This window comes from Onychomys torridus, chromosome X, assembly GCF_903995425.1.
Source record: "Onychomys torridus chromosome X, mOncTor1.1, whole genome shotgun sequence".
Taxonomy (NCBI): domain Eukaryota; kingdom Metazoa; phylum Chordata; class Mammalia; order Rodentia; family Cricetidae; genus Onychomys; species Onychomys torridus.
The window spans coordinates 87939656-87953495 of record NC_050466.1 but is presented as its reverse complement, the minus strand read 5'-3'; the positions used below and the strand labels follow the sequence as shown (position 1 = coordinate 87953495).

The 13840-nt window shown below is 54.8% G+C and overlaps 1 protein-coding gene across 1 annotated transcript; it reads right to left on the bottom strand.

Moving 5' to 3' along the window:
- Positions 1-267: 267 nt before the first annotated feature.
- On the bottom strand, positions 268-13553 carry Efnb1 (ephrin B1). The gene is made up of 5 exons (XM_036174599.1): positions 12602-13553; positions 3887-4164; positions 2733-2825; positions 2429-2554; positions 268-2194 (listed from the first exon to the last, which is right to left on the bottom strand). The coding sequence occupies exons 1-5, from the start codon at positions 12727-12729 to the stop codon at positions 1779-1781; spliced, it is 1041 nt and encodes a 346-aa protein (XP_036030492.1). The 5' UTR covers positions 12730-13553; the 3' UTR covers positions 268-1778.
- Positions 13554-13840: the final 287 nt, after the last annotated feature.

Here is a 13840-nt window from a genome sequence, read left to right as displayed (position 1 = left end):
GATGTCTCTGGCCTGTGCCACAGCCACAGAGGTGGCAGGATAGTCAGGGTGGCACCGTGAGAGCAGAAGGAGGCAGAGACACTCGGGAGGTGGAAAACAGCAGGAAGAGCATGGACACTTGAAACATCTTGCTTCACACGACAGCCACCTGCCCTGATGACCTGCAGTCAGGCAAAGGAACTCTCTCACATGTAAGTGCAGGCACACGTACAGACACACCGTCACACCTCATTCCCTGACATCACGACACTAGTTTACACTCATTTCTCCATGTGGTTAATTTTTTTTTTTTTTTTAGTTCTCATTTTTTTTTCTAAGAAAAAAGCAACAAGAAAATAATTCAGAGTTTATACAAAACATCTTTACATTATTTCTTCCAAAAAGACTAGTATTTACATAAATGGCGACAGAAACAAAACAAAACTCCCTTCCGACTGCCACCTGGAAGGAGCTGGCTGTTCGGCTCCCCCTTGCACCTGGCATGGGGTGGGCAGCTGGCCAGGAGGCCGTGTGGAGGTGGGTGGTGTAAGGAAGGCCCAGCTCCTTCCATGGCAAACCCCAGGAGTGCCTGCAAGGCGCACTGGAGTGGCACTCTGTTAGCAGCCGTGCTGGCAAGGAGCTGGGGGCAAAGTGCACTGCAGGCTGGGCTGGCCCAGCCCCAAGCAGCCTCTTCCTCTCTCCAGGCCCCAGCTCAAAACTAGGGGGGGCCGGTGGGAGCCAAACTGAGGGAGTGGGGGGTGTGTGTGCTTACTAGTACTACAGCCCAGAGAAGGAGCAGGCCACCAGGCCTTACACCCGCTTAGATCGCCACCTTGTACCTCTGTTTCCCCACAAAAGCAAAAGATACCAAAGGTGAGGAGAGAACAGGGTGGTGGTGGTGGTGGGGGGAAACTCCCAGCTCTGCAGGGCAAATAGCCACCTGGGCACCTCACCTCCCTCCACCCCCCATGAGGTCATCGGCCTGCAGCAGCTCTCCTGTTCCCCAGGCAACAGCCAATTAAGACATTAATTACCGTGAGAGTGAAGGAGATGCCCAAGAATCCCACAAGGAAGGAATTTTTTTTTTTTGGTAGAAGGGTGGTAATCACTACCCCAGTGCTAGGAACAGCATTGTATGATGAGGGTCAGGAAAGGAGGGTGGGACACCTTGCCCAGCGGCTCGCCTCTTCCCTCACAGGCAGAAATAGCCCCGGTGTGCCCTCCCCCACTCCCCTGAAATACTGAGGAGACTGTAAAAGAAATGCCATCCCATGCTTCTGGCTGGCCACATCCTGCCCCAGGCCCTCTTATACTGGGTCAAGCCAGGCTCAGAAGACCTGGGGAGGGACTGCCTTGTACATTTTTCCATTTTTTTTTCCAAAAACAGATGAAAATGAGTTGACAGCTTTAAAAAAATGAACACAAAAGCATTAAAAAACAGTGATGAGCGTGGACGAGCAGTCCTGGGAATGGGTAGAGGGGATGAGGAGGGGGCAGGGCCAGGGGGCTGTCTCCCTGCCTGCAGTCCATCAGTGTCCAACCCTGCCCTCCAAGAAAGGGCGCCCCCACAGAGCCCAGAGGTCTGGCCAGAGGGGGAAGGCACATGAGCATGGGGATCGGGGGCACAAGTACCCCCCTCCGAAGCCCAGGGGGCAGGGAAAATGGGGGATTATAAAAGCCAAGAAACTACAAAACTAAATACAAAGGTGGGCACAGCTGGCAAGGGGAGGGGTGTGGGGGAGCAAAGAGAGGCCAGTCCAGGCCATGTGTCCTGTGGGGCCTGAGGCCACGCGGGGCCTTCAGACCTTGTAGTAGATGTTCGCCGGGCTCTGAGGTGGCATCTCCTGCACGATGTAGACAGGATGCCCGTAGTCCCCACTCACCTTCTCATAGTGGGGGCAGTAGTTGTTCTCTGTAGTCCGTAAGGGGATGATGATGTCGCTGGGCTCAGTGCCTGCTGTACCACTACCCCCTTTGGGGCTGGCTAGGGTACTGAGCGAGAGGGCGGCCGCCCGCTGCTGTGTATGTTTGCGATGTCGCTTGCGTAGCTTGAGCAGTAGGACCGTCAGGAAGATGATGATGAGCAGGAAGATGACGCAGCCAGCACCTACAGCTGCGAACAGTGCTACCTTGGAATTAAAGAAGCTGTCGGAGTCCCCGCTGCCGCCACCACCGCTTGCGCCTGGGCCGCTCTTCTCTTCCTGGTTCACAGTCTCTGAGGAAAGGGAAGGAGATCGCTCATCAGACAGCAGAAGATGATGCAGTCGACACGAGGGCAGCGAAATAATCCCAGAGCTGAAGGAACTATCTATGTCCCTGCTGCCACCCACATTCACCAGAGATATTACGGCAGGGCTCGGGGAGGGGGTGGGCAGCAGGAATGTCTTCAGATACGAGACCAAGAGGGTGTCTGAGCAATGCCCTCTGCAGAAAACCTATATAGACTCACCATGCTTGCCATCAGAGTCACCCTGGGGTCCCCGACCAGGGACCTGCGTGGCTGTCTTGACAGTGTTGTCTGACTCCTTGCTTGGCCGGCTGGTCGTCGGCTGCTCAGGTGTCACGGCGTTTGGATCTGTGGGCAGGAAGAAGACGTGTGAGGGAGGACAGTCAGCACGGAGCCCCTCAAACCCCCCGGGTGGGTTAAGGCTGGCCTGAATATCAGACCTCTGTCCCTCTAACCTTCTGCCCACGTCCTCACTACCAAGACAACCCAACCAGCTGCAGCACCAACGGCTTAACTGGGCACTCACCTTGCCCAACTTTCATAACGATCTTCATAGTACGTGTACGGCACACACCTCCCTCCCGGTTCTCCAGCCCTTCCAGGCTCCCATTGGACGTTGCTGCAGGAAAAGGCCAGAGAAATCAAAAACTGGAGTTCTCTTTCTTTCTTTTTGTTTTTGTTTTTTTTTTTTGTTTTTTCGAGACAGGGTTTCTCTGTGTAGCTTTGCGCCTTTCCTGGAACTCACTCTGTAGACCAGGCTGGCCTCGAACTCACGGAGATCCACCTGCCTCTGCCTCCCGAGTGCTGGGATTAAAGGCGTGCGCCACCACCACCCAGCTGGAGTTTTCAGGGTATCTTTTTTGCCTTTTTTTGGCAGAATCATCGAGAGAGAAACAAAAACAGCCACTGGGAGTGGAGCATGGCAAACAGCTCCTATCTGCCCGCCCTCCGCAAACCCTCCAACTTCCCTCCCAATAGGAAGTAACTCAGCTCTGCCAGGCCCTGAGCCCCTCTGCTAAGGACACTGCTTGTGGGAGATGATGCTCAGACCAGAAAAAAGAGAACGGGTACCACTAGAGGGGCTTTTTCCTAGACAGGAAGGAATCCTAGATAAGTGTGAGGAGAGCCAGGCTAAGGTCTCCATCTTATCCCATCAATTGCTTTTATGACGAGGCAAGGCACCGACGCACCCCTTTAGGGGGTGGGGGTCAGAAGAGGAGGATAGAGCAGCTAAAGATTGAGCCAGGGCCTCCTCCCATATGCTAATCACAAATTTCACTGAGCTACATCCTCAACCCTATTCACCTCTTGGGGCCCTAGCAGCACCACCACCACCCCCAAAAGGCAGACCAGCTGGCTGATCTCAAAGGATTCTGTCAACTCTGCCATTCTCAAGAAAGAAATCAACAGGGATAGGAAGCCTTTTCCCATCCATGCCCTGGAGCTGAGGCAAGCTGCCGGGTGCATGCTCAGTGTTGGGCTCAGAATCCCAAGGCCAGGCTTCCAGGAGAGCATGCTAGTCTTCAAAGGGGATCACATCAGGCAACATTGTAAATGTGTGCAGGTGGTATCACTGGAGCATCCAGAAGCTGCCACTGTTACCCCATAATAGACAAGGAGCCTGCAGGAGGGCAGAGCTAAGCCTAGTGAGAGAGCCAGCAATGGGTGGGTGGGACTCACACGTAATGTAGTAGTCCTGATACTTTTTGAACTCCAGGCCCATGTAGTTGGGGCTGAACTCCTGGAACTTAATAGTAAAGCGGATTTCCTGCTGTGGCTTGTTGCATGTGACCAGTACATTGGGATCAAGCACAGTACTGCACGCGGCTGCCTGCTCCGGTCGCACCAGGTACAGCTTGTAGTACTCGTAGGGACGTCCTGCCTCTGCTCGGGGGCAGATGATGTCCAGCTTGTCTCCAATCTTCGGGTAGATCACCAAGCCCTTCCCACTTAGGAACCTGCCCAGAAGAATGAAAATGGTCAACCTCAAGGTCGGGATCTCTGGCTATCCCCAAACCAGGGAGTTATGAGAATGGAGGCCAGACCAGTCCTACTGGGTGGAGAGAGCAAATCAGCCTTCTGCCCTTCCTCTATCCTTAGGCTGGGGGGGGGAGAGAGCCATACTGAGAGCAGGGTGTGGAACGGGGTGGCCCATAGGCAAGGCTGCCAGGCTTTCAGTGCTTTGCAGGGTGGGGCAATGCCTGGCTAGGGGAGCCCTTTGTCCTAATGGGGCATTTCCGCAGGGGGGTTGACGTGGCCAAATGGGCCAGGTACCAATGTGTCAGGCCCAGGCTGCCTGGAGGTGGTGCCCTGTTCCCCATACTTCCCAACATACTCACATTCCTTCAAAGGCCACTGCTGCTATTTACACACACACACACACACACACACACACACACACACACACACTCACACACACACACGGGGGGGGGGGGGGAGACAGGGGAGAGAGAGAGAGCGCAAGCCCACACATGTCTTAGCCACCACCCCCGCAGCTCCCAGCCAAAGGTTAGGGGAACTCAACCTGCCTGGAACCTGCCCCCCCATCTTGCTAATCTTGGGCATGATGGGGAGATAGAAACAAGCAATGGAGCCAGGATCTGATGGCCACCATCTCTGGTTAGGAGCAGCTCTATAATATCATTCGGGAGATGTACCCACCCCCACCTCAAGAGCCTAAATCCTTAAACTTGCCTAGTCACTCACTCTTAAGATGACTATGAGAAGTCAAGGAAGGATAGTCCTAGTCCTAGCTGGGCAGTGGTGGCACATGCCTTTAATACCAGCACTCAGTGGGAGGCAGAGCCAGGTGGATCTCTGTGAGTTCGAGGCCAGCCTGGTTGGTATACACAGAGAGAGATCCAGGACAGGCACTAAAACTACACAGAGAAACCCTGTCTCGAAAAACAAACAAACAAAAAGAAAGGATAGTCCTACCAAGGACAGCAGATATTAAGACAGGATCACAGGATCTTAGGAAGCCCACATACCTGTAATCTTATTTCTTATTTCTACACTGCAGCTACCACAGATCCCAAGAGGAGGTGACTAAATGCCTTGGCCCAGGCTTCACTGTCTAGTTTGCTGGAAAGCACAGTAAAGAAGTGGAGCTCTGTTGGCCATTTCTCAGCTGAGAACCAAGGAAGAAAGAACACATGTTGGAACCAAATTCCAAAGCTAGGCCCTTAGTAGCTTGGACGAGCTACAGAGTCTCTTTGAACTTCATTTTGTTTTCACTTATAAACTAGGGTCCCTACTCCTAGGACTGGAGGTGGCTGAGCACCTAGAATGCAGTAGATACTCAATAACATTGAGTCCTTCTTTGAAATCGTCCGCCAAGAAGCAGGAGATCAGATACCAACATTAAGTTCTGTGGTTTCTTAGGCAAGATCTAGGAAGAGAAGACACAACTTGACTCTCACGGACTTGATTGTCTGGTTTGGTTCCAAAAAGTAAACAGTCCACACTCTAGCCATAGACAGCTCCAGGCTATCTGTAGGTTACATGTGAAGATGGTGCTTCACATGGCCAGGGTGGGAGGTATCAAGAGAAAGAAGACAGCTCATCTCACCATAAAACTGTGATGCTCTGAGATGGTTTCATATAAAGATCAGGATGAAGGTGGGTACTAGGTCAATGATAAAATGTCAGTACACATCAACAGTGGACAGCAATGGGTGAGACAAAACGCAGGCTTGCTGTTGTCTCACACAGCCTGCACAGGAAAGAGTCAAGAGTATCAAAGGAGGTGGGAGAGATAGCTAGGGCTACATGGAAACTCCTCAAGGGCCATGACAAGCACTGTGGCTTTCATCCCCTTGGTGACGGACCCTCCAGCAGAAAGAAGAACGGCGGGCTAAAGGTAATGCATAGAAAGAATAGAGTGTCGTTTGGTGTGTTGGTACAGAGCCTCAGTTCACAGGTTACTACAGTGGGGTTCCATTTGCTGAGAGCCACAACACAGTGGAGACAAGTATATTGAGAGCTCTGGGCAGATGTCTTCACACTGTCAAACATGTGCCCTTGTCCTGACACCTCACCAGGCAAGGAGCGAATCTGACTAAGCGGCTGAAGTAGATGGGAAAAGACACCCCAAGACCAGCCCTCCTTCCATGTCATGTGATATTCCACAAAGCTAAGAGGTGCCATCCTGATGTACAGGAGGGCCAATGCCAGAATGGGATGCTTTGTCCTAGGGTCTCTACCCCTACAGTTCTGCAGTGGACGAAACCTAAGCAAACGGGACCTGGAGGCCCCAGGAATCATCTGGGAAGGAACGCCCTCGTCCCATGTGCTATACAAAACCCACAAGTTTCACTGAAGCCTCTGTAATTCGCAAGGCATTTTTTTCACTTTCCTCTGCTTCTCCCCAGGTGGCAAGAATAGACCATTTCGAACATTTCAGAGCTCAAAAAATCCCTAGAGACCAAGCCTAGACCCTTATTATGAAGAAATGAATGATCAGAGAAATGTTCCCATTGAGGAAAGCTGCTTAAATCCCCAGGGCTCTAACAGGACCTCAACAGCGTCTGATCCTTATACAGTTGCACCTCAGCAGGACATATGAGTGTAGCTACACAGATGACATGAACATGGGAGACCGACCAGTTCACTTCCTAACCACTGGGCCCCAGCTTTCTCACCAGAGAAATGTGTCTGCTCTGGTACACTCTCTCATTACTACCCACCCAGACCCCAGCGCTCCAGGACTGAACAGAGCATTTAGCTACTTGGGGTTCTACTTTGAACCCAGACACATTGAGGAAACAGATGTCTGCGTGGTGGGGGGAGGGGGAGAAGAAAGGACTATTGCCCCCAACACCCCTCAGAGTGTCTCCAACCTCAGTGAACAGACTTCATAAATATTCATCAGCTCATTTGCATAGCAGCCGGCTGAAGAAAACTCACCTTCTCCTAAAGTGTGGAAGGGGAAGGAGTCTAATGAGGCCTGCAATCCCTGACCCCAATCCCACGCTTTCTTAGCATCTTCCTCTAACTGGACACATTTCACTTAGGCCCATGAGAAGTCCAAGAAAGAACATGGGATCCCAACAAGGGTTGGGAGTATAGCCAGTGAAGTGAAGCCCAAAGCCAGGCAGTGCTAGAGATACTTTGTAGGGACACCCTACCTATCTCCCCCTTTTCTCACCAACTTATGAGTGGGAGAAGAAGAAAAGGAAAAGGTCTCTAACTTAAACTCTTTAGGCACCACCTTCCAGGAAGGACTAGCCCCCCATCATCAAGCCAAGCTTTCCTGCCTGGGGCCACCCCCAGACAAAGCCCTTTTCTAGAAAATAAGGGGATTGACATGGCCCTGCAGGAAACCTAAAGCAGGTCGCCATGGCAACCTGAGGCCTTTCCCTCCCTAGCCTCTGATAGCCCTGGGAGCCCAGGGAGCCACCCCAGGGAGTAAAAGGACTTTAGGAAGGCAGCTGGAACTATTTCAGCTCCGGTCTTGCGGCCTGCTCTCGCCCCTCTTCCCTAGCCCAAGGCTTTCCCTCAGCCTTTCTGATTAGAAGTGCCACTGTAGACTACTCCAATCCCAAGCTCTGAAAAAAAAAAAAAACAAACCCACAGGCTCTGGGGACAGTAGCCTCCAAGGCCCTGAAATGATGAGACACCTTTAGCCCAGATGAGCTCCTCTGCCTTTCTGAAGGCCACCTATACTACAGGGGGAAGAGCTCGCAGCTGGGACACTTCTGCCTAGAGAGCCATTCTTGTTCCACCAGGCCCAGGCTTCCTCCCTCCAACCTTTTCTTAGAGCTCTACCAGAGAGGTTTAAGGGGGAGCCTGATTCCCAGCCATGTAAGTCTAAATGTGGGAGAAGACTCTAGCCATAATTTTGGTTGGGTGACCCCACCACTACCAGGCCCTGCTCTCACCCCAGGACGGCAATACTGACGAGGGACAGACCCCAAGCCAGAACTCAAGTCTGCTCTCATCCCAGCTAGGGTGGGGAGCCCCCAAATTAAAGGCTCCTCTTTCACTCCCCCAGCTCCACCCAGCCCCCGAGGCAGCAGGAGCAGGCCTGGCGTGTCCCAGCAGTGCCCGCCCAGGCGTGGGTGGGCAGGAACAGCAGCTGGGCCCTGGCACACACACAACTCTGTTGGAGGCAGGCAAGCCAGAAGAATCCTAGAGAAAGTCACTCTCCCCACCTACATGAACTATGCCCGCCTCTTTGTCCCACCTGACCAAAGCTAGACTACTGGGGTTTAGTCCACCCCTGCCATGTTTTGCCTGCACTTCCTAAGAGGAAGAGATTCCCGGCCCAGAGAGGAACCAAAGGAGCTACTCAGAGCTGGGAGGGGCAGAGTGCCAGTCGGTGAGTTGGGCTAGGTCACCTGTGCAGAATGCCCTCAGAGCTAAGCCTAGGTAGGAGAGGTAAATGAAGAGGCTGGAACACTACTTACCCTACCCAGGCAGGGCCTGAGTCATACAGCAGATGCAGGCCTGCCTGGGAGGGGAGAGGGGAGGACCTAGGGGCAGCAGAGGTCTGCTTCAAACCCAGCTTTGAATTCCTATTCCCTGCAGCAGGCAGGATAGCATGGAAAGAATGGCACACAGCACAGCTCTGCCCGATTCAACAAGTCACTGGCTGACCTCAGACAAGTCATTTCCCCTTTCTGGGCATATGGCTCCTTCTCTGGAAAATGGGGCCAATGCCGACTTCCCAGGGCTGTTGGGAGCACCCGATGAGATCATATATGAGAATACATTGTAAGAAGCAAGGTACTACCTGCCTATTACTTAGCATGCCAACCACAGTATCATTTGGAAGTAGCAAGATGAAAATGCTCATACTTCGGGCCTGCTGGCACCCTGATCCCAAACCACCACCACCACAAAACCATACCAGGGAGAGCAGCCCCCACTTCAGATCCTCTTATCATTACAGAGTGAACTATCCCTCAAACCTGGTATTCCCATGGCAACCAGCAGACTCCTGGTTGGCCCATCGACCCCATACACAGCACTAACCCCAGGAAACAGTGCTGCACAGCAAAGCAGTAGCCAGGGCCTAGGCATCCCCATGCACCCAAGCTGGCAGAGCAACGGAGGGGCCCCCATGCTCAAGAGAAGAAAGGGAACCCCAACTCAGTCCCCACCCCAGCTTCCTCATAGGCCCTTGTAGCCCTTGCTAGCTTCCCTGGGTGGGGTCAGGGAGCAGGAACCTTTAGAACTGCTGGGTTCCCAGGTCTCTCAGGCTCTCACCTGTGGTCAATCAGACAGAAAACAGAATAGTCAGGTCCCTAGCCACTCTGGAAAGGAGTCCCTTGGGCTGGCCTCCCCAGGACTATGAGCTAGAACAGCTGTGAGGGGCTGGGGCCAACACTTTAGCTTGGAGAAGGCAAGCATGAGTTGGGGTCTGCAGCTGCCCCACCCATGCCGGATGGAGTCAAGGGTCCTGGATGCCAAACTGAGCCCCCTACCCCACCCCCATTGCAGGGAAGGTTTGTAATGTGATCTCAAACACATTCCCGCTCCTTGGAGGTGGGGGGACCTGAGTGGGGGGCAGTACAGGGTCAGAATGAGACCAAAAGACCGAACTGCAGCAGCTGGACTTGGCTGAGGACTCAAGTGTGAGGCTTACCGGCTGCCCCTAGTTCCCGAGGGGAAGCAGCTGGGGGAGGTGGCTTCCCTGAGACCATTTAGGCCATGCCCCCCTCTAGGCCCCAAACATACTTGCTCTGGTTTCCACCAACCTCCAGTGGGATTGAACCCATCTTCTCATCCTGTACTCTTGGGGTAAATCTGTCAGGAGGGGCCCAGGCAGCAGAAGCTCCCATCACCCAGGGACTACCACCCGGGACAGCCCTTAGGAGCAGTTCAAGAGACAGGCTGGGAGTCTTAAGCTGGCTCTTCCAGCTCCCCGGGGCTGGGGCTGCGTGTGCCCTGGAACCTAGAAGCAGACCCCATCACTTCTTTATTTTGATTTTTTTTTCCCAAGGAGGAAGCAATTAAGCAGGGTTTATAGGCACCGGGAGATATTTAGAGGGAGGGGTGCCAGCTCCTGACAGGGCTGAGGAGAGGGACCAAAAAGCTAGGAGGAGAGGAGGAGGGGAGGGATAAGAGAAAATGAGCCTGTGAGGGAAAGCACGGGCATGTGCGAGAAACAAAAGGACTTGAGAAAAAGAGGCCGAGAGTGACTAAGAGTGAGAGGAAGTGTGAGAAAGAGGGAGTGCAGGCAAGCCTAGCTGGCCAGGGAGGTGAGCTCCGCTCTCACAGGGTGTTAGAGGGCAACAATGCCGGCCTGAGAGGGAGAACTGAGGGCAGGGCCGAAGAAAGCAGAAAGACAGACAGACAGTGTTTATCAGCAAAGCGGTGGCAGCCCAAGGGTTGAGTGTGGCGGCGGCGGCACAGGCAGCCCCCAGAGCTGAAGGCAGTGCCCCGGTCCTGTCCTCCTGGCCTGCACCTGGTACCAACAAACATTCCAGACCCCTGAGCAGAGGTGAAATGGGGGTGGTGGACCACCGGGATCAGTCCAAACTGTTCCCAGAATCTGCTCAGTTACAGGCTAGAATCCAGGCAGGTTCTACGGAGTCCAAAGGCAGTGCCATCCCCAGCCCAGAATGCCTGTCCTCAGCTCGAGGTGGACAGGAAGAGAGCAGAGGGGACACAACCTTCTCGAGCTTGTAAACTGCTCCCGAGCTCTCAGGGCAGAGAACACATCAAGAGGGACGCTCCCATAGACCTTGTTTCTCCCAGCAACCTCAACTCTGCAGGAGGGCTCTTCTCCAGCTGTGGAGCTGCGTGGTCTCTCAACCCAAGAGAGCAATTAGGTCACTCCCATGAGCCCCTAGGATGGGCTACCCTAGGGAGATTGCAATTCTCCTAGCCAAGGAGCATTTCCAGCCTCCACCCTTACAGCCAAGAACTGGGTACTTCACAAGCTCTCCCCCATGGGCTTAATAGCCTAGAGGGGTTCCCAGAACAATGTGAGCCCCAGCAGTTAAGGCACAGTGACCAAACTGACTTCTAAGTGAGGGAGAAATCCTTGCCAGTCCCCTTCCTTGTATGGAGGCAGAATCCTGTACCCTGATACCCCCTTTGGCCACCAACGGGTAATGGGACCCTATCTTAACCTAAGGAGAAAACGAGAAGCCCTCTTCTCTCACTTTTGGGGTAAGAGATGCACCATTCCTGGGACTCAAGGGGCCAAGGCAGGCAAGAACCTAGGAAGTTAGCAGAGAGCCCACAAGACTGGACAGGAGGAAATTCCAGAAACAGAAACCTGGGAACATGGAAGGAACAGCCACCCCCTCCCCCAGTTTTCCACTAACTGTGTTGTCCACACACTGCCCGGACTTCCAGAAAACGGGAAGAGCGATTATGACCCTAAGTTCCCATCTGAGTCCTAGATGCCAAAAGAGAAAAGGGTCCAGAGGTCACAACAGCCAGAAACCACTGAGCCACCGCCCTGAAAGGTGTGTGTTGTTTAGAGATGGGAGGGGGCAGAGTTAGGAAGGGGAAAGAGAAGAAAGAAAAGGACCTTCTTTATATCACTGGCCCCCTAAACCATTGGAGAAATCTAAGCAAGGCTCTCCAGTCCGGGGGGGGGGGGGGGGCGGCGGTGACTAGGACCTGCCTGGACAGGAATCACACGTTCGCCACCCACCTCCCTCGCTGGCTCCGCTACCATTCTCAGCCCTGGCTGGCTCTCGAAGAAGCTCTGCAGCCTGGCTCAATTGGACCCCCGACGGGCGCTGGATGGAACCCCCTCCTCAAACAAACCCTCTTCCACTCCGCCCTTCTCCACCCGCCGCCTTTGTGAGCCTGGAAGCAGCGCCCGCCTTTCTACCTCCCCGGCAGAGAGAAATGGAGGCGGGGGGGTGCAAGAAGAGACGGCAAAGAGAAAGACAGGGAGGCAAACATACAGGAAGAAAGACAAATGAAAATGGGAGAAGCTGGAGAAGCGACACAGATGCTGCCACTCGCCCTGGGCGCTAGGTCCCGAGCCGCCCTGACACCTAAGCAAAAGAGGAACCTGTGTTCTGGCCTGGTCCCTCGTTCAGGTCGATCTCACCCATAGAGTGAAAACCACCACGTTCCCAGGGGCCCCCGGAGTGAGCTTCTTACTCGCCCCCACCCAGCTCTCGGGTGCGCTCTCGAGCGCCCAGACATCCTAATCTGCCTGGTGTGGCCATCGCGACTCGATCTGGGACTTGAGGAAGCTAGCGCCAACCCGAAGAAGGGTCACAACACAGTCAGGTGCCCCCCACCCCACCCTTCTGCACCCCGCCCCGACTGTCCGCAAGAAAACATTAGTAAAGGCCAGATACAAAAGAGGGCTTCGCACCTCCTACGGACACCCCCACACACGCACTTGGGGGTGCACGACCTCACCCCGAAGGAGTGCCTGCCACCCTCAGGGACCAGAGCAGATAAGTTACTCACTTAGGGTTAAGAGAGCTCCAGGACACGGGCTCCAGGTTCTTGGCCAGCGGCGTGGCCAGCCGGCACAGCGTCAGCACGACCATCGCCACAAGCCACTTGCTGAGCCAACGCTGCCCAGGCCGGGCCATTTTCCCGGGGGGCAGGATGCACTTCAGGATCCCGGGGCGCCTCCTCAGCAAAGCTCGCCTCGCCTGCCCGTGCCGCGCAGCGCTCGGAGCCACTCAGGCGCCCATCCTCCGCAGCCGCCGGCCTTGAAGCACTGCCCTCCCGCCGGCCTCGGGGTCGCTCTCCTGCGCCCGGCTGGCCAGGAGGACTCACTGGGCAGGCGTCCCCAACCCGGGCATGGGCTGCGGCCTCCGAGGACTCTCTCCCCTGGCCTCTCCGCCGCACGAGGCGCGACGGGGGCTCGCCGCCCCCGAGTGATCCCGCCGGATTCCGCTCGGCTCCCCCAGACTGTTTGAGACTGCGAGGGTTCTCTCCGATGGGGTCTCCCCGCAGAGCGCTCAGTGGTTGCTCCGACGCCTCGGCGGTCCTGGGAGGGACGCCTCTGGGGAGAAGACGGGGGTATCTTCCAGCAATGCAAGCTCGGTTCCCAGGCTCCCGACTGGGTCCCCCTAGCAGGGACTCCGTTCCTCCGGGCCACAGTGGGACTCCGCGCCGCGCGTCCCACGACAGCTTCTACTTTAGCACCGGCACCTCTCAGTGTACTTAAAAGACTAGTACGACCCTGCTGAGCAAACCAGTCCCATCAATTTGCACCTCTAAAGCCTCGGCCGGGTAGCCCGGCAGCCCGGTCGCCAAGTCCTTAAGCCCCGGCGATTGAGCCCGAGAGTCTGCAGTCAGTGCGAACCTCACACACCCCCCACTGCTGTCCAGCGCACATAGACTCCCTCCGCTGCCGCTGAGCTTTCTACTCTCCTGCTCAGGCGAGCGCAAAGCCAACCCTGCTCCTTCGAACCAATAGAAAGCTCCGTGACGGGGTCCTTGCCCCACACCACGCCCACAGAGCAGGAAGGGGCGGGGCTTCGGGGAGCTCTTAAGGACGCTATGCTCTGGATGGCACTAATCTGAATGTGCGGCTCTTGCGGTTATGATTGTGTCCCGCTTAGTCTGGTTCCCAGGGTGTTCTTGGGAAGTTGTCGCTTCTCAAAAGCTGCTGGGCGGCTCTGCTTTATGCACACCTGGTCACCATCCAGCCCACTGACCTAGACCAGACAAGCCCTGTCCCAAGTAACTCCA

Coding starts and splice junctions, on each gene's coding strand:
- Efnb1 (XM_036174599.1), bottom strand. CDS start 12,729: ATGGCCCGGCCTGGGCAGCGTTGGCTCAGCAAGTGGCTTGTGGCGATG. Junction 4,165..12,601: donor TGGAGCTCTCTTAACCCTAA/GTGAGTAACTTA, acceptor TCTTCTGGGCAG/GTTCCTAAGTGGGAAGGGCT. Junction 2,826..3,886: donor TCAGGACTACTACATTACGT/GTGAGTCCCACC, acceptor CTTTTCCTGCAG/CAACGTCCAATGGGAGCCTG.